The sequence below is a fragment of the Conger conger genome, chromosome 5, assembly GCF_963514075.1.
Source record: "Conger conger chromosome 5, fConCon1.1, whole genome shotgun sequence".
Lineage (NCBI taxonomy): Eukaryota > Metazoa > Chordata > Actinopteri > Anguilliformes > Congridae > Conger > Conger conger.
In genome coordinates this window covers 66,233,203-66,257,466 of record NC_083764.1, presented here as the reverse complement: position 1 = coordinate 66,257,466, position 24,264 = coordinate 66,233,203, and the positions used below count along the sequence as shown (strand labels likewise).

The 24,264-nt window shown below is 48.6% G+C and overlaps 2 protein-coding genes across 3 annotated transcripts; both read left to right on the top strand.

Annotated features, from left to right (window-relative positions):
- Nucleotides 1-231: 231 nt before the first annotated feature.
- LOC133128997 (CREB-regulated transcription coactivator 1-like) lies at nucleotides 232-13,151 on the top strand. Its single transcript, XM_061242802.1, has 9 exons — nucleotides 232-357; nucleotides 3,271-3,341; nucleotides 3,678-3,779; nucleotides 3,965-4,059; nucleotides 5,335-5,402; nucleotides 5,507-5,544; nucleotides 6,356-6,612; nucleotides 8,941-9,123; nucleotides 9,582-13,151. Exons 1-9 carry the CDS (start codon nucleotides 232-234, stop codon nucleotides 9,761-9,763), a joined length of 1,122 nt encoding a protein of 373 aa, XP_061098786.1. The 3' UTR covers nucleotides 9,764-13,151.
- Nucleotides 13,152-14,999: 1,848 nt separating this feature from the next.
- On the top strand, nucleotides 15,000-21,982 carry LOC133129093 (mediator of RNA polymerase II transcription subunit 26-like). 2 transcript variants are annotated; one of them, XM_061242926.1, is made up of 3 exons: nucleotides 15,000-15,366; nucleotides 19,995-20,069; nucleotides 20,163-21,982. In XM_061242926.1, exons 1-3 carry the CDS (start codon nucleotides 15,295-15,297, stop codon nucleotides 21,561-21,563), a joined length of 1,548 nt encoding a protein of 515 aa, XP_061098910.1. In that variant the 5' UTR covers nucleotides 15,000-15,294; the 3' UTR covers nucleotides 21,564-21,982. The 2 variants fall into 2 exon arrangements, with proteins under 2 accessions (XP_061098910.1, XP_061098909.1); XM_061242925.1 differs by having other exon boundaries at nucleotides 15,001-15,366; nucleotides 19,992-20,069.
- Nucleotides 21,983-24,264: the final 2,282 nt, after the last annotated feature.

The window sequence follows — 24,264 nt, the reverse complement described above, 5'->3', positions numbered from 1 at the left end:
GGTTCTGCTGGTGTGTGCTTTAAAATGAAACGCATAATGCGCCCGCACGCCGAGCGAATCCTCAAAGATCAAAGAAGTGAACGCGGGCGCTCCAGATGCGCGCACTTTGACTACGCCCACGCGCACGGACGTTCGGCACGCTGCGTCTCATTGAGGGAAAAGGGGGAGAGAGAGAGAGAGAGAGAGAGAGAGAGAGAGAGAGAGAGAGAGAGAGAGAGAGAGCAGCAGAATATGGCGACCTCGAACAATCCGCGGAAATTCAGCGAGAAGATCGCGTTGCACACCCAGAAGCAAGCAGAGGAGACGGCGGCGTTCCAGGAGGTGATGAACGAGCTGAGCATCACCAGGGCGGCGCGGGTAAGCGTCTCCGTTTCCTGGATACGCTTCTGATGAGCAGACTGCGCGTCGGGCGCCCGTGCCGTGGCCAGAGAGGTGGCATAGACAGCTCGCTAACTCACTAACCATCACCGTCTGCCCTGCGCCCTAATAAAACACGAGTTAGTGCCGGCGGTTGATTCACAGTTATGGCTGATGACGAGAAGAGGAAGTTACACATCCGTGGCGTGTCAGGTGCGGTGGTCTCCCTGAACGCCAGGTTCGGGAAATAACACTCAGTTCCAAGAGCGAGAGGGGGGTTGCAGTTGCTGGCAATGGCAGGAGCGTGCGTACGCGCATCTGACAGTTCGCATAAAAAAAACGATATCAGCTTTGCGCTTGTCTCTCAGTTGTGCTACACCCCGTGAATTTTTTTGTGCGATGTTGTTTCGCCGTCCGTATGTTCTGTGAAGTGCTGAGCGAGAGATAAACGTGTGTTGTGTCCGCGAAAGCTAGCCACGGGAAGGAGAGATATCAACGTGTCAGGCGTAGTAGCATATCCAGCGTATTCGCTTGGTAGGCATTCGCTTGGGCACTGTGTTAAGTACATTCTTGCTGAATGCCAACCCCGTGGCAAGTGATTCTGTGAGAATGATGATACCGGTTGGAGTGTTGTGAATGTCTGCAGTCGGGTCAATTTCAGGGCCAGATGTGTTTTGTTTTTTCTGCACGAGTGCACTGTTCAAAGGGGGCGGGTTCTGACTAGGCATATCGAAGCATGGAGTTCTGCCACATCTGCCTACTAGAAGGCCAATATTTGTAGCAAGATAGTTTTTTTTTTCTTTTCATTTTTATTTAACAGTCTTGGTTCTGCGTTCGAGAGTTTTAAATCTATTAATGTCACGTAAGCATTTCACAGTGGCTAAACGCAATTTAGCCGTACATTGACTATGGTTGAAATATGATGTGGCAAATATGATTTTATTAAAATTGAAAATTAAAATATATATATTCTTGCTGTTGGACACATTTTATTCTAACCTGACGGTGTCTTGGTTGTGGTGTTACTTGCAAAGTAATGTGACGGTGGAGTTTTTGAGACCATTGCTGATATTTTGATTGTAGAGCTAAATGCTATCGGTTTTTCTATCTGGCTGCAAATAACCTAGCTAACCCAGTTTTTACTTTCCAGTCATATAGTTAGCCTATATTATTTCTAACCCAATATATTTTTCTGTAAACGAGCACTTTAGGGAAAATAACTGAGATAACCCCAACATCGAGGCATTATAATTAATCAGTGAAAGCAAGAAATAGAGATGTATCGAATGTGGTATCGAGAGATCGTGTAACGGTAAAACAATACTTCTTTTGTAGCCATTGCTACTGCTACCGTCTGCTTATTAATGAACCTCCGCCGTTCTGGGCGGCTGCTGAGTTGGGGATGCCGTATTTTTGTGAATGGATAATTCATAATAAGGTCGAGTGTTAACACTGTTTTGCGGTTGCCGGCCGAACCAGGGCACTGACAGTTTTTTTCTGTTTGGAATATTTGCGTGACAAGAATTTAATCAAATTCTGTGACAGCCTATCTTTGTTTGGAGAATTTAACAAAAGGCATTTCATTTCGGAATCGTCGGTTTGTGGGCAAATAGGACTCGACGAACCGAACGCTGGAAAACCAAATGTCGCGTTCTGTCCGTTGTGTCCGTCTATCCGATGCGATCTAACGGTAAAGGAATGACTCAATCTGAGATGGGCCCTGTGACGTCGGGCGGTTTCCCAACGTGGGCCTTCGTGCGCGCGAGGTGAATTGAGTTTTCTTCAATGAGAACCCTCTAATGGCTTCCCCTCCCGCAACCGTTCAGCTTGTGTGTAGTGTTCTGCAGAATCCGTGGCGTTGCTTATTTCTTGTTTGATTTCCCCCTTTGCTCCATCCTGCCCTCCACCCTCCACCCTGCCCTCCACCCTGCTCTCCACCCTCCACCCTGCCCTCCACCCTCCACCCTGCCCTCCACCCTGCTCTCCACCCTGCTCTCCGCCCTCCACCCTGCCCTCCACCCTCCACCCTCCACCCTGCCCTCCACCCTGCTCTCCACCCTCCACCCTCCATACTGCCCTCCACCCTCCACCCTGCTCTCCACCCTCCACCCTTCCCTCCACCCTGCTCTCCACCCTCCACCTCCGCTTTATTGGTTCCTGGTGTTATACGCTCAGTGAGAGCCTTATTGGTTCCTGGTGTTATACGCTCAGTGAGAGCTTTATTGGATAGACCTGTACACTAGCTTGTTAATGCAAATATTTAATCAGCCCATCATGTGGCAGCAACTGAATGCATAAAAGCATGCAGACATGGTCAAGAGGTTCAGCTGTTTTTCAGAGCAAATGTCAGAATGTTTTTCAGACCGAATGTCAGGAGAAAGTGACTTTGTCCGTGGAATAATTGTTGGTACCAGACAGGGTGGTTTGAATATCTCAGAAACTGCTGATCTCCTGGGATTTTCACGCCCAACAGTCTCTAGAGTTTACAGAGAATGGTGTGAAAAACAAAAAAAATCCAGTGAGCAGCAGTTCTGCAGACAAAAACACCTTGTTAATTAGAGACAAGAATGGCCAGACTGGTCCAAGCTGACAGGAAGGTGACAGTTACGCAAATGACCGCACATTACAACAGTGGTATGCAGAAGAGCATCTCTGAACACACAACGCATCAAACCTCTAACTGGATAGGCTACAGCAGCAGAAGACCAATAAGTAAAAATAAAATAAGCCAAATAAATACCTAATAAAGTGCTCACTGAGTGTATATTCCCAGCCCCTGTCACTAACGGAGCAAAAGCAGCAAAACAGACTTTTTCACTGAGAGGAAAGCTGCACGCTCAGCCACACGCTGGGGTGCTGATGTGGCCGTGTTTTCCTCCTGATGTTCAGGTCTGTGTTTGGACTCCTCCTCAGACGGACAGGCGTCGGACCAGGCGGCACCACGGGCTGGTGGACCGGGTTTACCGCGACCGGAACCGCATCAGGTCCGCGCACCGCCGGCCCGTCCGTGAAACACGGCCGGCAGGTATCCTTCCTGCGTCAGAACCGGCTCCGCCCCGCTGAGGCGTGTCACTCAGGCAGTCTCTCAGTGTCTCAGCTCTCTGTCAGTCACCCAGTTAGTCAGTTACTCAGCTAACCAGCCAGTCAGTCAGTCAGTCAGTCAGTTAGTTAATCAGTGGCACAGCAATTCAACCAGCCCGAGAGTCAGTCAGTTAGCCAGTCAGTCTGTCACTCAGTCAGTCATTACATTAGTCAGACGATCAGGCTCTCGGTCAGTCGTTCTGTATGTCGACCCCTCAGTCAGTCGTCCAGTTCTGAAGAGGACGGGCCTGTGTTTTTGTCCTTCATTTTGTGCCTCACATCGACAGCTGTCCCTACAGTGCCATGTGCCTGTCCCCTCCCCCCGAGACCAGCTGGCGCAGGTACGTGACCTTTGACCCCTGTCAGCAGTGCCCTCACTGGTGTGTGGGTGTAGCTAGACCAGTGACTGGGCTGACTGGGGAGACTGGGGTATCTCTGGGGTATCTCTGTGGTATCTCTGGGGTATCTCTGGGGTATCTCTGAGCTGACTGGGGTGTCTGTACCCTCACTTGTTACACCCCTGCAGGACCAATTCAGACTCTGCCCTGCACCAAAGCACCCTAAACCCCACCTCTCAAGATGGATTAACGGGAGGGTTCCAGGAACTGCAGCCGAAAAGAGGTGACCTTTAACCTCTCACCTGTGTCCTCTCACCTTTAACCTCACACCTGTGACCTCTCACCTTTAACCTCTCACCTGTGACCTCTCACCTTTAACCTCACACCGCTCACCTCTGACCTTAAACCTGTAACCTCACACCTTTATCCTGTCACCTGTGACCTCTCACCTGTTACCTGTGACCTCTCACCTGTGACCTGTGACCTGTAGTCTGAGCCTCACTGTGAGCAGCAGGGTCTCCTGCCGGGGGGCAGCCCTGGTGCTGGAGGGCCAGCGGTGTTTCTGTGCTCTGAGGCAGCGTGTTCTGAATGGTGAAACACTGAGAACCAAAACACAAATCCTGAGTATTGATTTCTTTTCAAACAGACAGTGTTGCTGTCTCCTGGGATGTGAGCACATTATTTGGCCGGTTTCCTGTTTTTGGGATTTCACTGTCCTATTTTTAGAGAAATACACTTGTAGGAGTTGTGGCCCTGGGAATATGTGAGATGCATCACACATTTTCAGGCCAGCAAATATAGCAAACAGAAAACATAATTCAACAAGCTTTTGCACAGAAGTGATGCATCAGAACGTGTAATTATGAAATTTATTTTTAATGCATCTTTATTCATTCAAATGCCTTTAATCATATGGCAAATTCTGTTTCTGTGTGCAGAATCATTCCTGGAGGGGATGCTAACTTTGCAGGTTTAACTCCAGTCCTGGAGGGCCGCAGTGTCTGCAGGTTTAACTCCAGTCCTGGAGGGCCGCAGTGTCTGCAGGTTTAACTCCAGTCCTGGAGGGCCGCAGTGTCTGCAGGTTTAACTCCAGTCCTGGAGGGCCGCAGTGTCTGCAGGTTTAACTCCAGTCCTGGAGGGCGCTGTTTCTGCAGGTTTAACTCCAGTCCTGGAGGGCCGCAGTGTCTGCAGGTTTAACTCCAGTCCTGGAGGGCCACAGTGTCTGCAGGTTTAACTCCAGTCCTGGAGGGCCGCAGTGTCTGCTGGTTTAACTCCAGTCCTGGAGGGCCGCTGTGTCTGCAGGTTTAACTCCAGTCCTGGAGGGCCGCAGTGTCTGCAGGTTTAACTCCAGTCCTGGAGGGCCACAGTGTCTGCAGGTTTAACTCCAGTCCTGGAGGGCCGCTGTGTCTGCAGGTTTAACTCCAGTCCTGGAGGGCCGCAGTGTCTGCAGGTTTAACTCCAGTCCTGGAGGGCCACAGTGTCTGCAGGTTTAACTCCAGTCCTGGAGGGGGCGCTGTGTCTGCAGGTTTAACAGTTGTTCCTCTCCCTTCCTGCGCAGTTCTCCTCCTCACTGTGCCGGGAGGTGGAGGTGTCGGCTCAGAGGCAGATGAAGACGGCCAGCAGCAGGTAGTGCCACTGCCCCTCCCACCCTCCAGGGGGAGCCACCTCCTGAGTCTCGCTTTCTGATTGGTCCTGTTTCCTCTCACTCAGTGCCTCTGCTCATCTTCCAGAATGTGACGTCCAGGCCCTGCAAGGTGCCGGGGATCAAGTGAGTTTATATAAAACCATGGCCCTTAAGCCCCGCCCCTGTAGCCTGCAGGCCCAATTAGCCCGCATTGTGGCACTAAGCCCCTCCCACAATGTTTGCTAAGCCCCTCCTCCAGTACTGCGGAGCTCCTCTGGCATTCATAACTCTTATCATTTATGTTTCCGTGGTGATACGGACCTTGCGCCATAAACACTGGCTCATTGAGAGCCGTGAACAAAATTATCATATAAATCAATGTGATTCGCAAAACATAAAATGATTTAGCTGAAAATGCGCCCTGCCCTTCTGTGTTATTGCCGCTAAATTCACACTCATTGGAGGAAATGAAGCTTTAGCGCTCTGGGATTTAAATGTGCATGTCAGTCTGAAATATCCCCCTTTGGGAAAGGAAAACGGACCGAAATTGAACACATGCAGCACCTGCTGTGGCTCGTGTGTGTGACCTCATCGCTTCGAGCAGACCAATCAGCCGGCCCTGTCCAGAATGAAGGGTTACGCAGGTAACCCAGGTTGTCCTGTTAGGTGACAGAATAGCAAATTAACCACTCCCCCACCTGCGTGGGATGAGACGTTCTGGAGCTGTGTCTGTTCAGGCTGTGCTACTGAAGAGGAGGTGTGTGTGTGTGTGTGTGTGTGAGTGTGTGTGTGAGTGTGTGAGTGTGTGTGTGTGTGTGAGTGTGTGTGTGTGTGTGAGTGTGAGTGTGAGTGTGAGTGTGTGTGTGTGAGTGTGTGTGAGTGTGGGGGGAGCAGAATTAAGTTCTATTTTCATTTTCTCAGAAAGTCCATGTTTGATTTTTGTTGTTCTTTTCAGTATATTTCCATCACTGGATCAGGAGACCAACACTCTGATCCCAGCCAATCACAACACAGGAGGCTCCCTCCCCGACCTCACCAACATCCAGTTCCCACCTCCGCTACCCACCCCACTGGACCCCGAAGACACTGCCACCTGCCCCACCCTGAGTGCCACGCCTACCCACCTGGGACTCACCTCTATAAATCCAGGTAACCACCGTACTCATCTAGGATTAGCCATGCCAGCTAAAGTACACCCCTCACTCACCTGGGGTTAGCCATGCCCCAGCCATTACTTCCTCTCTCTCTGCTGAATACTGAGCGGTGCAGTGAAACAGTGGTCTCTAGCGCCCTCTGCTGCCCAGGAGTTGCAGACATTTAACAGGAGCAATGGAAGGAACATGTCTCTCTCTCTCTCTCTTTCTCTCTCCGTCTCTCTCTCTCTCTCTCCCTCTCTCTCTCTCTCTCTCTTTCTCTCTCCGTCTCTCTCTCTCTCTCTCTCTCTCTCCCTCTCTCTCTCTCTCTCTCTCTCTCTGCATTAGTTAGACGGCAGACTGTCTGTCCTGTACGTGTCCTGTGTGTGTGTTTAAAGTTTGGGAGGTGGGTGTGTCTTGTGGCCCCCATGCAGGTGTTGGCCCCGCCCAGCACAGAACGCAGGATGGAGTCTCGCTCGCCCTCCATGGCGACAGCCACCAACCCCCACCCCCCCGGCAGCTCTCCCCCTCCCTCTCCCCCCCCCCTCACCGTCACCCAGGTAACGGGGCCCTCACTGCCCGGCCAGGCCTCACCCCCCTTCCTCTATTCACACATGGTGCGTGTGTGTGTTTTAGTGGAGAGTGTGTGTTTTAATGGAGAGTGTGTGTTTTAGTGGAGAGTGTGTGTTTTAGTGGAGAGTGTGTGTTTTAGTGTAGAGTGTGTGTTTTAGTGGAGAGTGTGTGTTTTAGTGGGGTGTGTGTGTTTTAGTGTAGAGTGTGTGTTTTAGTGGAGAGTGTGTGTTTTAGTGGGGTGTGTGTGTGTGTGTGTTTGGTGGAGAGAGTGTGTTTTAGTGGAGAGTGTGTGTTTTAGTGGGGTGTGTGTGTGTGTGTGTTTGGTGGAGAGAGTGTGTTTTAGTGGAGAGTGTGTGTTTTAGTGGTGTGTGTGTGTGTGTGTTTGGTGGAGAGAGTGTGTTTTAGTGGAGAGTGTGTGTTTTAGTGGAGAGTGTGTGTTTTAGTGGAGAGTGTGTGTTTTAGTGGGGAGTGTGTGTTTTAGTGGAGAGTGTGTTTTAGTGGAGAGTGTGTGTTTTAGTGGTGTGTGTGTGTGTGTGTTTGGTGGAGAGAGTGTGTTTTAGTGGAGAGTGTGTTTTAGTGGAGAGTGTGTGTTTTAGTGGGGAGTGTGTGTTTTAGTGGAGAGTGTGTTTTAGTGGAGAGTGTGTGTTTTAGTGGTGTGTGTGTGTGTGTGTTTGGTGGAGAGAGTGTGTTTTAGTGGAGAGTGTGTGTTTTAGTGGAGAGTGTGTGTTTGGTGGAGAGCGTGTGTTTTAGTGGAGAGTGTGTGTTTTAGTGGATATTGTGTGTTTTAGTGGAGAGTGTGTGTTTTAGTGGAGATTGTGTGTTTTAGTGGAGATTGTGTGTTTTAGTGGAGAGTGTGTGTCTTAGTGGAGAGTGTGTGTTTGGTGGAGAGTGTGTGTTTGGTGGAGAGCGTGTGTTTTAGTGGAGAGTGTGTGTTTTAGTGGAGATTGTGTGTTTTAGTGGAGAGTGTGTGTTTTAGTGGAGATTGTGTGTTTTAGTGGAGAGTGTGTGTTTTAGTGTAGAGTGTGTGTTTTAGTGGAGAGTGTGTATTTTAGTGTAGAGTGTGTGTTTTAGTGGAGAGTGTGTGTTTTAGTGGAGATTGTGTGTTTTAGTGGAGATTGTGTGTTTTAGTGGAGAGTGTGTGTTTTAGTGGAGAGTGTGTGTTTGGTGGAGAGTGTGTGTTTGGTGGAGAGTGTGTGTTTTAGTGGAGAGTGTGTGTTTTAGTGTAGAGTGTGTGTTTTAGTGGAGAGTGTGTTTTGGTGGAGAGTGTGTGTTTTAGTGGAGAGTGTGTGTTTTAGTGGGGAGTGTGTTTTAGTGGAGAGTGTGTGTTTTAGTGGAGAGTGTGTTTTAGTGGAGATTGTGTGTTTTAGTGGCGATTGTGTGTTTTAGTGGAGAGTGTGTGTTTTAGTGGAGAGTGTGTGTTTTAGTGGAGATTGTGTGTTTGGTGAAGATTGTGTGTTTGGTGGAGTGTGTGTTTTAGTGGAGATTGTGTGTTTTTTTGGAGATTGTGTGTTTGGTGGAGAGTGTGTGTTTTAGTGGAGATTGTGCTAATACATCTGATGGAAAGGCTTTAGTTGGCTGTTGAACTATTGGTGTTTGGTATGGCCAAGCAGACATGTTCCCTGGGTTCTGTTCTTTGCAACACAATAAAACACACGTAGGGGCAGCCTGTAGCCTCGTGGCTAAGCCACATGACTGGGTCCCGGAAGTTTGATGGTTCAATCCCTGGTGTAGCCACACTAAGATCTGCACTGCTATTGGGCCCTTAACCCCACATTGCTTCGTCTAATCAACTGCAAATTGCTTTTGATAAAAGCGTCAGCTAGATAAAAAATTATTATTATTATTACACATTGCTTCAACCACACCCAGGCATCCACCCTCAACCACACCCAGGCCTCCACCCTCAACTACACCCAGGTGGCCATGATGGGCCTCACCGGCGGCCACGGCAACCTGCCCAACATCCAGCAGCTGGGATACAGTATCCACGGCAACATCCCCAACATCATCCTCACAGGTAGGGTCCCAGCTGGGCTGGGCTGAGAGAGAAATCCTATCACGCTCACCGTTTTTCTGTTGGCCTACTGTACTGTTACCACCTCAACCTGTAGGCCAGCGGAGGACGGTCCGCCCCCTATAGCCGGTTTCCTCCCACAGTCCAAAGACATGCAGGTTCGGCTGATTGGAGAGTCTAAATTGCCCGTGGGTATGAGTGTGTGAGTGAATGGTGTGTGTGCCCTGTGATGGACTGGCGACCTGTCCAGGGTGTATTCCTGCCTTTCGCCCAATGTATGCTGGGATAGGCTCCAGCCCCCCTGCGACCCTGTTCAGGATAAGGCGGGTTCAGATAATGGATGGATGGGCGGATGAATGTAATTGAATTCCTAAAATGGGTGTCATCAGAAACGTCTTTCAGTCCACCGCCCCCACCCCACCGACGTGTGGTTACCCATCATGCATTGCTGCTCGTTTCAGTGACGGGCGAGACCCCGCCCAGCCTGTCGAAGGAGCTGAACGGCGCTCTGTCGATGGACGTCAGCTTCGACGCCCACAGCCCGTTCCCATTGGACGAGCTGAAGATGGACCCCCTGACCCAGGACGGGCTGCTGACGGGCCCCGGGCCGGCCCTGGCTGACGGCCCCAGGACGGGCTGCTGACGGGGCCAGGGAGGAAGCGCTCCGCACGGACCGGCTGTGAGGCACGCTTTCACTGCTCACACGTTGTTCAAACGTTGCCCGGAGGCTGGTGAAAGGTTTCCTCTTGGTTTTACAGCTGAAGCTTGACGAGCCACAACCACAGAGGATGGATGGGCCACTTACTTCATCCGTTCAGTGTTTCTGTTCCATCATCCATCTCAGCTTCACCGCTGATTGTTTTTAATTATTTATCCTTATATCTATGGTCACCCCATCTCACCCAAACTAGTGTAAATAATATTTATAATAATATGCATTTAAAATATATATTTATATATATATTTTTACTTGATTTAAAGTGCATCAGGTGGACAGGAGTTCTGGGTTCTGGGTTCTGGGTTCTGGGATTTGGGTCCTGAGTTCTGGGTTCTGGGGTCTGGGTCCTGTCACTGTTTGGGGAGAGGGGGCGGGTGTAAAATGTTTGCCTTTTCTTTAGCTGAGATTTATGTTGCCACTACTGTGTGTAGCACATGCACGGATTCATAGCTTGTGCATGCGTTAAACACACTGGCACTCATCCAGGCCTGCACTATGAGACTGCAGGAAATGCTAACAGCATAGCCTTCCATATGCACTGAAACCCTGTCCAACATGATCATGATATGTCTTTATGGATGGGGTTAACATAGGTTTTTACCAAATCTCCAAGACTATCTAGTCAATCATGGTGTTTCCGCTGTGGAGGTAGTCTGTGATTGGCTTCACATGATGGCTCCACCCACTTTGGGATTGGGGAAGCCTCTATCTCACAGAGGTATTCCTGCAGAGATGATGGACCCAACAGTATTCCCGAGTAAAAACCTGTGTAGGAAAAACAGATGTGGGTGTTAGCTGCGCAGTTAGCCGCTCAGTTAGCCCAGCGGACCTTCATATTCGCTCCTGATAGCTGGTCATGGGCGGAGGCTCTGCTGTTATTCGCTCCTGATAGCTGGTCATGGCGGAGGTGTGCTGTTACTCGCTCCTGAGGGTCATGGCGGAGGTGTGCTGAGAGGGTCGCTGTGGTCACTGTGTCGCCTTCGCCTGACCGAGACGCTGCTCCTGCTCTCTTTTTACCTATTTTTATTTATTTATTTTACATTCATTTCATCTTTTTATTTAATTTGGTAGCCAATTGTACCCCATCTAATCCAATTAGTGTTAGCTGGGGGATACACCGCCCACACCCCGCCCCTCTGCGGCCTGAAGGAGAGCGACACGCCTTCTTCAAGCCGTCTCGTCTCGTGCTCCTGACCGGGATTCCAAGGTGCCCGGGGTGCTGTTGTGCGCGGCGATCCGCTAAATATAAGACTAAGATACGTGTTAAGACTGACTTATTATTTGTTTTATGCAGTGTCGGAAGGTGGAACATGTCTGAAATGTTGTGTGTGATGCTAATTCTCTTCCTGCAGCTTGGTCTTATCGCCACACTCCGACTAGGCCCCCACTTCATCAACACGTGAGCAAGGGGTATCACCATGGCAATCGTACTGGACATTGTTTTTTTTTGGGCCACACATTACGTTTCCATTTTCCAATTGAAAAAAAAACAACAAAAAAAACTTTTTTGCTCTGCGGGTCGTTCCGTTCTGTCCCTTCTGAACCATCGTCTGGCCGCTGAGTTCGCCCCGGTTCCACAGGTTACCTTCAGTCTCCTCTACGTCTCGTTGGCTGTTGGGTAGTGATGTCACTGTTTAAATAATGCTGTCAGCTTTGTTCCACCTGTACCCTTTGGTTTGCATTGCACTTTACTTGCGTCTTTTGTGGACTATTTGGCATTGAAAAGCAGGACTGTTTAACACCAAGTGGGTGACTGTTATGTGTATTGAGCCTATTTTTCCAAGCATTTAGTCTGCCTTCTCCTCTTAAAAAGAAAATGTATATTTTTAAAGGAAATGTGTCTGTGTCATGTGTGTAACAGAGGTCGATTTTAATCTGCATGTTTTTTGTTTTGTGTCCAGTATTTTATTATAAACTCTGCAGTTGTTCTTTTTTTCCTGAATTGGGAAGTATTGCTCTGCTCTGATGTGTGAAACATGCAAGCTGATTGGCCAGCTGGGCTCTGGCACGTTCACTCGTTCATCACCAGCCTCTGGCCCGTCCAGCTCTGTTCTCTGAGGAAGAAGAGTTGCACAGGAAATACTACACCTGTACCGGCCTCAGCTCGATCCTGTCTCAATTTCTCTCAATTCCTGTCTCAATTTCTCTCAATTCCTGTCTCAATTTCTCTCAATTCCTGTCTCAATTTCTCTCAATTCCTGTCTCAATTCCTGTCTCAATTTCTCTCAATTCCTGTCTCAATTTCTCTCAATTCCTGTCTCAATTTCTCTCAATTCCTGTCTCAAGTTCTCTCAATTCCTGTCTCAATTTCTCTCAACTCCTGTCTCAATTTCTCTCAATTCCTGTCTCAATTTCTCTCAATTCCTGTCTCAATATCGAACTGCTATCTAAAAAACACAACAGCTGCAAAATATTAAAATTGGCATTTTACATATATATTTTTCTGCATATCATCCCTGACTTTAGAAGACTGAATCAGATTTTATTAACTTTTTTCAAGATAGGTCGCTTCTTTAACTTTTTTTGTGCCTGCAGAGCTGATGGGCCCAACAGAACCCAGGGGAACCCAGGGGAAGACGTGTTTTTGCTGTCATGTGACCATGCATTATGCAGTGACTTGGGGATATGCTACTCAGAGTGTGTGACTGAACGCTCTGGAAGGCTTTCTCATTTATCATGTTGTTGCGAGAGATATAAAATCACATGGGCTTATTTCATTTTTTATGCTGTAAAAAAGGCAGTTGTAGTTAATATCTGTGTGACCCTTTTTTTAATTAATTAAATAAATAAATAAATAAATAAAAGGAGATCAGCTCAGAACAAAAAATAGCCCCAAGAGTACCTGCAAGAGTATGCTGATGATGGCGCTCTAGTGAATGTGTGTTGAGAAGCTGCCAGACTGATGGAGGAAAGAAACACTGGATGTGAACGGTGAGGAAAGGCTTTGGGTGCTGCACGTGATTGGCCTGTTCACAATGGCAGCTGAATCCTACGACAGCTTCATTGACTGCTGGAATGGTGCATCTCCAAGTCCACTGGACAGACCATATTTATTCTCCTCAAATATGCAAATGGCAACATGGCCCTTTAAGAAAAAGACAACGGATCAAATCTGGTCTTATTATTTGTGCTTTTTATATTAAAAAATGTGAAGTAGAGAAAAAAGTGGAAGGCGCTGAACCCTTGAGAGCTGGTCATGATACCCAGTGTATTTCTCCCTGTGTGAAGGCTTCTGTCTTTGGATCATTGCATTACTCTTTGTAAATGAAATGTAATAAATAATATTAAAAACAATAAACAACATACAAACCTATTGCATTGCACCTTTGGTATTGTGTTGTGTTGCCCTTTAAGTGTTGTTGTAATGGGATCAGCTGACTGTCTGAGTGACAGGAGAGCCAGAGGGAAGGGGAGGTTATATTTGGGGGGGGGGATCTGTGCAGATCTGTTTAGCTCCATACAGTCACACAGGGAACATACACCATCAGCATTACTGCTGACATGCTTGGGGGTATGCGGGGTGCTTTCACAATGTACCAACTGTAAGTCACTTTAGATAGAAGTGTCAGCCGAATAACTAATGGTATGTGGTATATTGAGGTGTGTATTTGTGTGTGTGTGTGTGTGTGTGTGTGGGGGGGGGTTATGATATTAGGGCACTCTCAATGAGGAAGGGATTATATTGGCATGCTCTTCAAATGGGGGAGGGTGATAATCTTGTCGCGTTGGGGGTATTTCACTCATCTGGATGGACTGGTTTTAGGATACTGGATTGTTTAAGTTCATATTGTTAACATAAAGTTTTTAAAGGGTGGAGGATGCAGGAGTTTATAATAGACACACTGGTTTCCAGGGCCCTTAAATGCTTTCTATAAATAACAGTTTATCTGTCTTTCCACTGAACCGAAATAGAACTCAACAACCAAAATGCACCTTCTTTAATTTTTTTACATTATCGACCTGGCTAACAACATTCCCAGAGCAGTCAATGTGTTCACTGAAGCACTGATGCAAATGAACTATGCAAAGCAAAACTAAAGCATAACTCCTGAATACCTACAGATTACATTACAATACATTACAAGCAGACACTCTTATCCAGATCGACGTACAACGAAGTGCAGATCAAACACAGGAATAAGTGTGAAGAGGACCCTAGAGGACAGAACGGTTCCGAGTCCTAGTGTGACCATACAGATACAATTGTAATCCTCGAAGAATATAAATATCTACAATATCTAATATAGTACAACAATATCTATATATCTATATATAAGTGCCATTATAGTCTATGGCATATACAAGGCTAATCATGGTGGTGAGGTAGGGAGGGAAAGGTGCAGCCTGAAGAGATCGTCAGTCTGCGTTTGAAAGCGGTCAGAGACTCCACTGGGTAGTCATTCCACCACCGTGGGGCAGTCGTGACCGAGAAGTGCAGGTGCGGCGAGGGGGATGTGCCAGGCGTCCCGAAGTAGCGGACCGGAGATCCATCACAAACCGCAAGAAGAAACACATGAAACCATAGAAACGCCATAATGTGAATTAGGTAGGAGGCTATCGGTATAGATGGGACGGAGAGTCTAATGCAGTTCTCTTTATTGTGAAACCCTTACAAAAGGACAATAAATCTATTTCCTCCCCCCCACACACATGATTGATGTGAGTTAGTCTAAGACTGTGCTGTCGTGCATGCAGACCGACAGCACGTGCTGTGACGCAATGTAAGTCCAGTCCATTGGAATGTACTTTTTTTCCCCGATTTTTTTAAGGGTGTCCAGCAGAGGGCAATGTATCTCAATTTTAATTAAGAACAAAGCGCTCATACTTGGAATACGTTTGGTTAATTATTTTGATTATGTACAAGCTTGAGGGTTGTTTATTTGAGGATGTAAAAACTGTGTGATATTGCGAATCAGATGTTGCCTTAAAAAAGCTTTGTTTGACTTTGGTATGCCCATGCGCATATATTACTGGGCTAACTAGCACGCATTCACCCTAAATCCTGTTGAATTTGAGCAACCTTGTCCTCGTCTATTGCTTCTGGCTTTGGGACTGCCTCGTAAATGAATATTTATATAATAATATAATAATGGATTGGGTATCTGTGCATGCGCTAAACTGACAGGTGTCTTACGCATTTGCGTCAGAAGTTACGTCCTGACGCCTCACGTCCTGTAATTCCCACTATGCACTGCGCGAGCATTTTGCTCCAGTTTATTTCAGGGAGCTGTTGAGTTTGGTGAGCACCGGAGAGGCACTGAGACAACCGCAATCCGCGCTCCATCTTCCGAGCGATATACACTTAAAAACAAACAAACAATAAAAGCACTGTACTAAACATGAGGCTTCAGTTCCTACCACATCTCCCGAAAGGCCTGTGAGTGTCTACTAGTCACCCACCCGTCTCTACGGAGGATTCCCCCCTCCCCCGCCCGCCGATCCGCACCGACCAGGCAATGACAGCGGCCTCGGCAACCCCGCAGCAGATGAGAGACCGGCTGCTGCAGGCCATCGATAGCCAGAGCAATGTGAGTAGCTCATGGTCCTGCCTCTGCTAACATTAGCCGCCAGCATCTCCGCTTCCTGTATCTAACGTTATCTTGACTCTGTCGATCGCTTGTTGGCTACACGGGCAACTCCACAACAAATCAACTCGCGCTAGCTTGCTCCCAGTGGTGATACTGATAGCTTTGCTGGTAGGTACCATTCGCTTGTAACCAAGCGGGTTTGCTTACCAGCTGGCTAAAAGACTACCGTTAGCCTGGTAACAAATGCATGGTCTGTAATACAAGCATCCGAAGTTACAAACGCACACAAACACAACTGTCTCCTGGTTGTAGTGTAGCCCCTGATACCGCAACATGGCAGTTGAGTAAATGGCCGGGGTTCTTCAGCATGTAAGTTAGCTCGAAAACTTGGGTTAATTAGCTAAACCACAAAACTAATGCTGTTAGCTATCTGTAGATGGCTAGCCAGCTATAGCTTACGCTTTTGACAGTTTCTGGCCTGCCCTCTACAAGTTGTGTATTATTTGTTAGCCGGCGTGTTTGTTCATGTTGGAAAGCACTTTGTTGTTGGGTAACCAGCAGCAACAAAGTACATTTGGCCTGGTTGACAATAACTTAGCGAAAATGTGAATATTGCTCGTTAGCTGGCGTACACATCGTGATTAGCTACGTTAGCGTTGGAGCTACCCAAGAGTGACTAGCTAACTTGGGTTGCTACGAGGTCGTTTTCCTGGTGACGTGCCGCATGTGGGAATTAAAGCTAAGTTTGTTGAACAACTTGCACACACATGTTGAAGTTGGCTAGCTTCGTTTTAACAACTTTTCCTTTATATACATTACTGGGATGCGTCGGCTATCTAGCTAGATGGCTGGTTGTAGCTAGCTTCCTGTGAACAAGCAGCTAGACTAACTAAAGTTCAAATTAGCTGTACTAGCTAGCATCACTAACTACGGCTTTTAACGTAGCAATGGATTGCACTAAGCTAGCTAACTTAGCTGACCATCTACGATGTGCCTTGTAGAGGTTCTTATGCGTAGCTCGCTACATACTTGGCTGGCTAACTATTACAGTATGGAGTTAATTGTTAAGCTAACTCTATGGCTAGCAATCTTCAGTATAACATTACTTGCCTGTCGACTCTGTCATTGGACCATGGTTAGCCAGCCAACTCGCAAGTTGGGTGGTTTAAAACGAGGCGAAATGATAATACAATACAATAGTTTATTGGCTTGCTAGGGAAAGAGAAATGTTTTTTTTACGGGTGCAGTCTTTCCTGACGTTTTAGATAACTTACCACGATGTATTTTGCGTGTATTACCAACGGTAGAATGTTTGACATGCAGTTTAATTTTGCCATTAACCTTAGCCTGCTAGCTGACTACTCTGTGGCAGCTAACTTTGTTTGCGTCGCTAACACAAAAGCGGAGTTTACATTAAGTTAGGTTACTGTTAGTGTTAGCGAAGTAGCCTGAGTAGAGATATTAATCTATTCTTTAAACTCATTAAGAGTTGGTACCTCAGACGGCCCGCTGAAAGCATGGTTTGACATGGCCTGGTCTAGCCAAGGTGTACCCTTCGCTAGCAAGCTATCTTAGCTTGGTTTGCTGCTGGATCTAGTTCGGCCTAGATGGGTAGCAATGTAGAACTTTATGGTTGGCCTTCAGATCTATCGACTACCAGGGGAAGTAATACGGTTTATGTGTTGACTGTAGAGTTCCATGAACTCTTCCTGTTTTCGTGAGGATGAACATGAATTAAAACTCCCAAGCTCGTAGCTAATGCCTGCTAAACTCGCTAACTTTAGCCGACTAGTCATATTACCAACTAGCTATGTAGCTATATATTATGGCATGCCAACAGGTTTTTGCCTTTTGGTCAATTTTAACTGGCCTGGTAACGGATAATCTTGATTATGTGTGGTGTGGTGAGGCGATGGAATTTGTGGCAAGGCAGCGAGACATTTTTCTGTCAAATGATGTCAGCTAGTTAATCACTGTTTAAAAAATAAAATAAATAACGTTAGCAAACTAGCCTCTGTGTTGGCTTTCCGATTCCAACATTTCCACCTTCTATCAGAAAACTTGAGACCTCGGGATAGTGTCGCGAGTGGGTTTGCCTAAAGTAAATATTTACATTGGCCAATAAACTGCAATAGTTTTGGCAAAAGAGAGTGAACACGGACGGGCAGTAGGCAGTTGTATCTAATAAATGGTTTATTGACACAGAGATCAGCTCGCCGGAAGGCTCCTCTTTCTGCTTGAAAGTGAATCATTAGCGAACGCTTTTTTAGCGACCAATCTCCCGTTATTAAGCTGCCTCAAATTGATGTATTGACAGGTGGACATTCGCGAGTCTCCTCTTCCCCTCCACGTCTAAATCCGTTTGTGGGATTTAAGAGCAAGGCGTCGGGTAAAATGTCACAGATTTTTTGGGGGTTTCCTGCAGAAATTATTTTGTTAACGTCATATCAACGTTGCGCTAGAGAAGTAGAACCCGCAGCCTACCCTTGGTCATCTGCACTTTTTAGCAGTGTCACAACACACAAGCCATGTCGGGGGCATCGGAGGGTCGGCGGTTCGATCCCCCGCCCGGGCTGTGTCGAAGTGTCCCTGAGCAAGACACCTAGCCCCCAAATGCTCCTGACGAGCTGACGCCTTGCATGGCAGCCAATCGCCGTCGGTGTGTGAGTGTGTGTGTGAATGGGTGAATGAGAAGCATCAATTGTACAGCGCTTTGGATAAAGGCGCTATATAAATGCCTGCCATTTCCACAATATATTTCTTGGGAAAACTAATAAACTTGATGGCAACAAAGTGAACACGTACAAGGTAACGCAAACTTTTGCATTGTCAAGACATTTTAACCACCCGCACTTAAATTATTGCAGTTAAATTGTGATTAACAAAAAGATACATTAAAAATGCTATTTTAATTGGAGCTAACATTTTGGGGTCACTCAAGTGACAGCATGGTGCGGAAAAGAAACAGGAACCTGGTTCTACCCGACTGTTAAATGCCATGACCTGCCTGTGAGTGGTCAGTCCATGTAGTAGTGCAGTTTAATCTGGAGAGCTCTCCTGAACTGGTCTCCCTTGTAACTTCAGCTGAGATCCAGACGCTGTCTTCGTTTGACGCGTGTCCGGTTTGATTGACACGTGATTGACACGTGACCCCCGCAGAGCCATCGCTGACCGAGCTCTGCATTCAGTGGAGACCCGTTCACGCTTTCCATTTGCATCGATTGTAATACAGCCGCAGACATGTTCACGGAGATCTACCGTTTAATTTAAACCCTCATGTGGCACACCTGAAGAGGGAAATTGTGGTGTCAGTCCTGTTTCTGAAGTATATTACATCAGGTGATTTGCCTGATTTCACTTGACATAAAATCTTCTGCTCTTTATCTTAATATTTAAGATATTTATTGCTGCCTGAAATCCCCCCCCCCTACTCTGGTTGGTGGTCAGTATCTCCTTGTTTTACTCTGGTTGGTGGTCAGTAACTCCTTGTTTTACTTCGGTTGGCGGTCAGTAACTCCTTGTTTTACTCTGGTTGGTGGTCAGTAACTCCTTGTTTTACTCTGGTTGGTGGTCAGTAACTCCTTGTTTTACTCTGGTTGGTGGTCAGTAACTCCTTGTTTTACTCTGGTTGGTGGTCAGTAACTCCTTGTTTTACTCTGGTTGGTGGTCAGTAACTCCTTGTTTTACTCTGGCTGGTGGTCAGTAACTCCTTGTTTTACTCTGGTTGGTGGTCAGTAACTCCTTGTTTTACTCTGGTTGGTGGTCAGTAACTCCTTGTTTTACTCTGGCTGGTGGTCAGTAACTCCTTGTTTTACTCTGGTTGGTGGTCAGTAACTCCTTGTTTTACTCTGGCTGGTGGTCAGTAACTCCTTGTTTTACTCTGGTTGGTGGTCAGTAACTCCTTGTTTTACTCTGGCTGGTGGTCAGTATCTCCTTGTTTTACTCTGGCTGGTGGTCAGTAACTCCTTGTTTTACTCTGGTTGGTGGTCAGTAAGTTATTGTTTTACTCTGGTTGGTGGTCAGTAAGTTATTGTTTTACTCTGGTTGGTGGTCAGTAAGTCATTGTTTTACTCTGGTGTCTGCTGCCTTTTAGCAGGTATTGTAGAGTCTTTAGGCTACACGGCGGTCTCGGTTTTTGGTCATGGGCAGTTTCAGGTGCGGACTTGCAGCGTTATGAAATGAAAGCGTTGCTCACCTGCCGAATGAAGATTGTGTGTGTGCGTGTGTGCGTGTGTGAGTGTGTGAGTGTGTGAGTGTGTGAGTGTGTGAGTGTGTGAGTGTGTGAGTGTGTGAGTGTGTGCGTGTGTGCGTGTGTGCGTGTGTGCGTGTGTGCGTGCGTGCGTGCGTGCGTGCGCGGACGCGCCTGCGTGTGTGCGCGGACGCGCCTGCGTGTGTGCGTGTGTGCGTGTGTGCGTGTGTGCGTGCGTGCGTGCGTGCGCGCGCGCGCCAGGCACCTGTTACCTGTTACAGTATCCTTGTGTAAGGTACACACTGGACTCTCACTCTCTCTCTCACACACACACATACTCTCTCTCTCTCTCTCATTCACACACTCTCTCTCTCTCACACACACACTCCTTCTGCTTTATTATGTGACTAATTTGTTAATTTGTTTCTTTCTCCAGCAGATCCGCAACATGGTTGCGGTACTAGAAGTGATTTCCTACTTGGAGAGATACCCCATCACCAAAGAAGCACTAGAGGTAAGGCCCGGCCAATCGGCAGCCTGCTGTGAGGTCAGCTGACAGGAAGCGGCTAAGTCAACAGCGTTCCTTTATTCCCCTCTCTCCTGTCAGGAAACTCGGCTGGGGAAGCTGATCAACGACGTGCGGAAGAAGACCAAGGACGAGGACCTCGCCAAGCGTGCCAAGAAGCTTCTGCGGAGCTGGCAGAAGCTGATCGAGCCGGGCCAGGCAGAGGCCACGCCCCGGGGGGCGGGGCTTGGGCCGGTCACGCCGGGCTCGGCCAATGGGGGCGCTCACCCGCCGTGTCGGCCGGAGGCCACGCCCCCCAGGCTGTCCCCCGAGTTGAAGGGGCGGAACGACTTCCACAACACGTACTCGCCCAAGGCCGAGAAGGGCCGCAAACGCAAGGGCGACGCCCGCCACAGCCCCGCCCCTCCCGCCAAGGTCGCCAAGGCGACCACCGCCGCGTACGAGCGGCTGTGCAACTCCTCCACGCCGCCGCCCACCAATGGCGTCGGGGGCAGCCCGGAGCCCCTCCCCCCCCCCGGCGAGGCGGAGCCCCAGGAGAACGACAAGCAGAGCAGGATCCCCGTCAACGCCGTCAGGCCCCGCCCCGGCCCCGCCCCCAGCACGTCCTCGCTGCTCCGAGCCGCTGTCCTGCAGCAGCACGCCAAGATGGAGGAGCCCTCCAGCCCGCGCTGCGTCAACCGTCATCCCGCCCGGAGCACGCCCCCCCGGCCCGCGCCCTCGCCCCCGCCCCCAACCTCCCCGCCCCCGCCACTGACTCCGCCCCTGGCCCCGCCCCTCCTCCCGCCGCAGCACGAGGCCTCCTCCCCCTCGGCCAATGCCATTGGTCGGGAGAGCGACGGGGGCGGGGCCTCGGACCGGGGCGGGAAGCGGCGGAAGAAGAGGTACCGGCCGCGGGACTACCGGGTGAACCTGGGGGGCCCGGCGGAGGGGGGCGGGGCCAAGCCCGTGCGCTTGAAAGAGCGGCGGCTGACCTTTGACCCCAACACGGGGCAGATCCGGCCGCTGGCGCTCAGCAGGGAGCCCGGCCTGGGGGAGGCCCAGCCCGAGCCCCTGAGGACAGAACCGCCCCCGGAGGCCCCCGCCCCCCCCTCGCACCCCAGCCCCTTCCAGCAGACCAACTGGAAGGAGCTGTCGCGGAACGAGATCATCCAGTTCTACCTGAGCATGCAGAGCAGCGTGCTGACCTCGTCCGGCGCCCAGACGCCGGGCGCTCACTTCTTCATGAGCGAGTACCTGCGCCGCGAGCAGAGCCACGTCCGCGAGACCCGCAAAACGCACGTCCTGGTCCCCACGGCGACGGCGGGGGCCAGCCGCGAGGTGACGGGCGACGCCCTGCGGAGGGCGGCGGGCGAGCACTGGCCCGGGGTGAACGGCTGCTACGACACGCAGGGCCGCTGGTACGACTGGACGCAGTGTATATCGCTGGACCCGCACGGGGACGCCAGCAGCCTCAACATCCTGCCCTACGTCTGCCTGGACTGACCCCGCCCCCCCACACAGCCCGTTTCTCTCTGGTGGAAATAAGAAAAAATAAAAAGGGGGGGGGGGGGGGCTATCGGGGAGGGGAGAAGGGGGGGGCGTGGCTTTTGTTCACGCCCCGCCCACCCGCCTCGCTCTAGCCAATGAGAGGGACTCTGTTCCCTCTCCTCCCGAAAGCGGGGAGCCAATCCCACGCAGCCCCCTGGGCTGACACAGGGCAGCCCGTCTGCAGAGGGCCAGGAAGTGCCAACAAGGGCTCGAGACCAGGGTCGCCCACGCGACCGTAGTCATGGCGACGTCCGTCTGCATAGGGGGTCAGAGGTCGAAGGTTGAAGGGCAGGGCGCGGGGTGTGAGCGGCTTTATGTGGCACACAAAGGACTGAAGCGGTGAACGAGAGAATAAATAAAACGTTCCTTTCTCATGTATGCATCATCTTATTTATTTGACCTTTATTTTGTGTTTCCCTCTTTGTTTTGGAAATTAAAATGTGGCAGAAAAAGAAAGAAAAGGAAAACTGTGGAGCTGTTGCTCGGCCTGTTGAAGGGGAGCCGCCGTGACCTGCCCGTCTGCACGTGTCTCAATAAGCATTCCATTACCCCCCCCCTGCCAGGGGGTCCTCACACCCGCAACACATATACTTTACAATGCAAAACAACGAAAAGATGTATTAAAAAAAAATCTGCCTCTTCCTCTTTTTTTGGTTCCAATTAATGAGAGTATATGGGAAATATTTTTATATTTTCTTGATATACAACTTTCACCTTATCACCAGCCCCACCCCTACCCCACCCCACCCCACCCCACCCCACCCCTGCCAGGACGCCTTGGAGGACAGGTGGAGCCCTGCTGGCTGAACGGAGGGTGCTCCTGCATTGCGGCTTTTGTACTGTGAGGGAAATGACAGCAGAGATACGTTTGTATGCTGGAACTATACTTGTTACCATTCCTTTAGATATTGTTTGCCTTATGGGAATCCATCACAACACGGTTTTTTGCAAAAATTTAAGAGCCTTAGTGAATGTACAGGTATTAGGCTTCTGCGTCCGTCAGACGCGGGACGAAACCACTGCTAATTGGTCCTTTTACATGGACACGTGATATAAATGTGTAAATAAAAAATGAAGAAAACCCGCACGTGTTCTGTATTTCATATGGACTTGCACACACGCGCACACACCTGTACATTACATTACATTGATGGCATTTGGCAGACGCTCTTATCCAGAGCGACGTACAGTTGATTAGACCAAGCAGGAGACAATCCTCCCCTGGAGCAATGCAAGGTTAAGAGCCTTGTTCAAGGGCCTTATTGTGGCTACACCAGGATTAGAACCACCGACCTTGCGTGTCCCAGTCATTTACCTTAAACTTTACGCTACAGGCCACCCCGTTAGGCACAATATCAGGTTTCTGAGAGACTGTGTTCCTGCACGTTTTCCATCCAAACACATTTTTCATCGTTTTACAGCCGGTCTTCACCAGGTCGTTGCTTTTTCCCCTCATCTCAATAATGTGCTCATGCACCGCCACCCCTGGACCGGCCCAGAATGCACCGCTGCGCTTCCCAGCGCGGGTCCTGGAGGACCCTGTGCAGGCCGGTGTTCAAGCCAACCACAATCGCGATCCAAGAAGTTTAACAAGCTCTTCATTTTTCTTAATCGGGTGCTGTTCATGTTTAGAGCGATTACTTGCCCTCTTAAACCACATTATGTCAGAAGTAATGATGCATGCCATGACGAGTGAAATCCCCATGTTTATATTGTGCTATTATATTGCAAACAATGCGTACATTTTGCATAAAACTTGTGTAAAAAGTGATACGTTATTTTTAACTAATCAAATAAAGACTTGGGTGACTCTGTAGGCTCAGTGAATTCAAACGCAAAGCTAATGATAATGAGACAAACCTGCATTGTTTTGTTTAAGGAAAAAAGTACTCTTCAGCTACCTAATTAGGAGCCTATTAATGAACCTAAGCCCTTTTATGCAATTGTTTGCAATAAGTACCATATGTACGTGGACATTTGATTCATCATGGCATTGCAAGGCTATTTCTAACATAATGTGGTTTAAGGTAAATACTCCCTCTAAATGTGAAAAGTAACTCATTAAGAAAAACAGCTTTTTAAAATCCTGAGATTGTGGTTTGAACGAAAGCCAGCCGACACAGAGGGGCTTGAGGACCGAGTTTGAGTGCTCGGTATATCGGCTGTCAGTCACACACAGCAGTGAGCGTATCTTTAAAACGATTGAATATGCGTGAACCCAGTGCCTACAGGAATAAAAATGATATGATAAATATATATATATATATATATGATATGATAAATGGCCGTGACCACAATCCTTTGCTAGGTGTGAAAAGAGAAAGTTCTCAGTTGGACCTCGGAGACACGAATAGATGATCCCTCTGGGTGTGAATATTAAAATACATTTTCCAAGAGTATGTTGATCCAGAAATCAATATCATTACAATGTGTGGCAAGTCCTTTTGATAACCAATAAACTCACATGCAGTCTCTATTTAACTCTATTTAAAAGTGTTTTGTTGATATGGCCTATACTTCCTCGTTGGGGTCCCAGAGATGCCAATACTGTACGTATACAAATAATGATTATATGTAAGAATTTAAAATAACCCTGAAATTCCAGAAGAGAGGCTTCACATTCAATCTGTGAGAGTTTAAATTACGGGATATAAAT

Coding starts and splice junctions, on each gene's coding strand:
- LOC133129093 (XM_061242925.1), top strand. CDS start 15,295: ATGACAGCGGCCTCGGCAACCCCGCAGCAGATGAGAGACCGGCTGCTG. Junction 15,367..19,991: donor CCATCGATAGCCAGAGCAAT/GTGAGTAGCTCA, acceptor TTCTTTCTCCAG/CAGATCCGCAACATGGTTGC. Junction 20,070..20,162: donor TCACCAAAGAAGCACTAGAG/GTAAGGCCCGGC, acceptor CTCTCCTGTCAG/GAAACTCGGCTGGGGAAGCT.
- LOC133128997 (XM_061242802.1), top strand. CDS start 232: ATGGCGACCTCGAACAATCCGCGGAAATTCAGCGAGAAGATCGCGTTG. Junction 3,342..3,677: donor CGCGACCGGAACCGCATCAG/GTCCGCGCACCG, acceptor CCAGTTCTGAAG/AGGACGGGCCTGTGTTTTTG. Junction 9,124..9,581: donor CCCCAACATCATCCTCACAG/GTAGGGTCCCAG, acceptor TGCTCGTTTCAG/TGACGGGCGAGACCCCGCCC.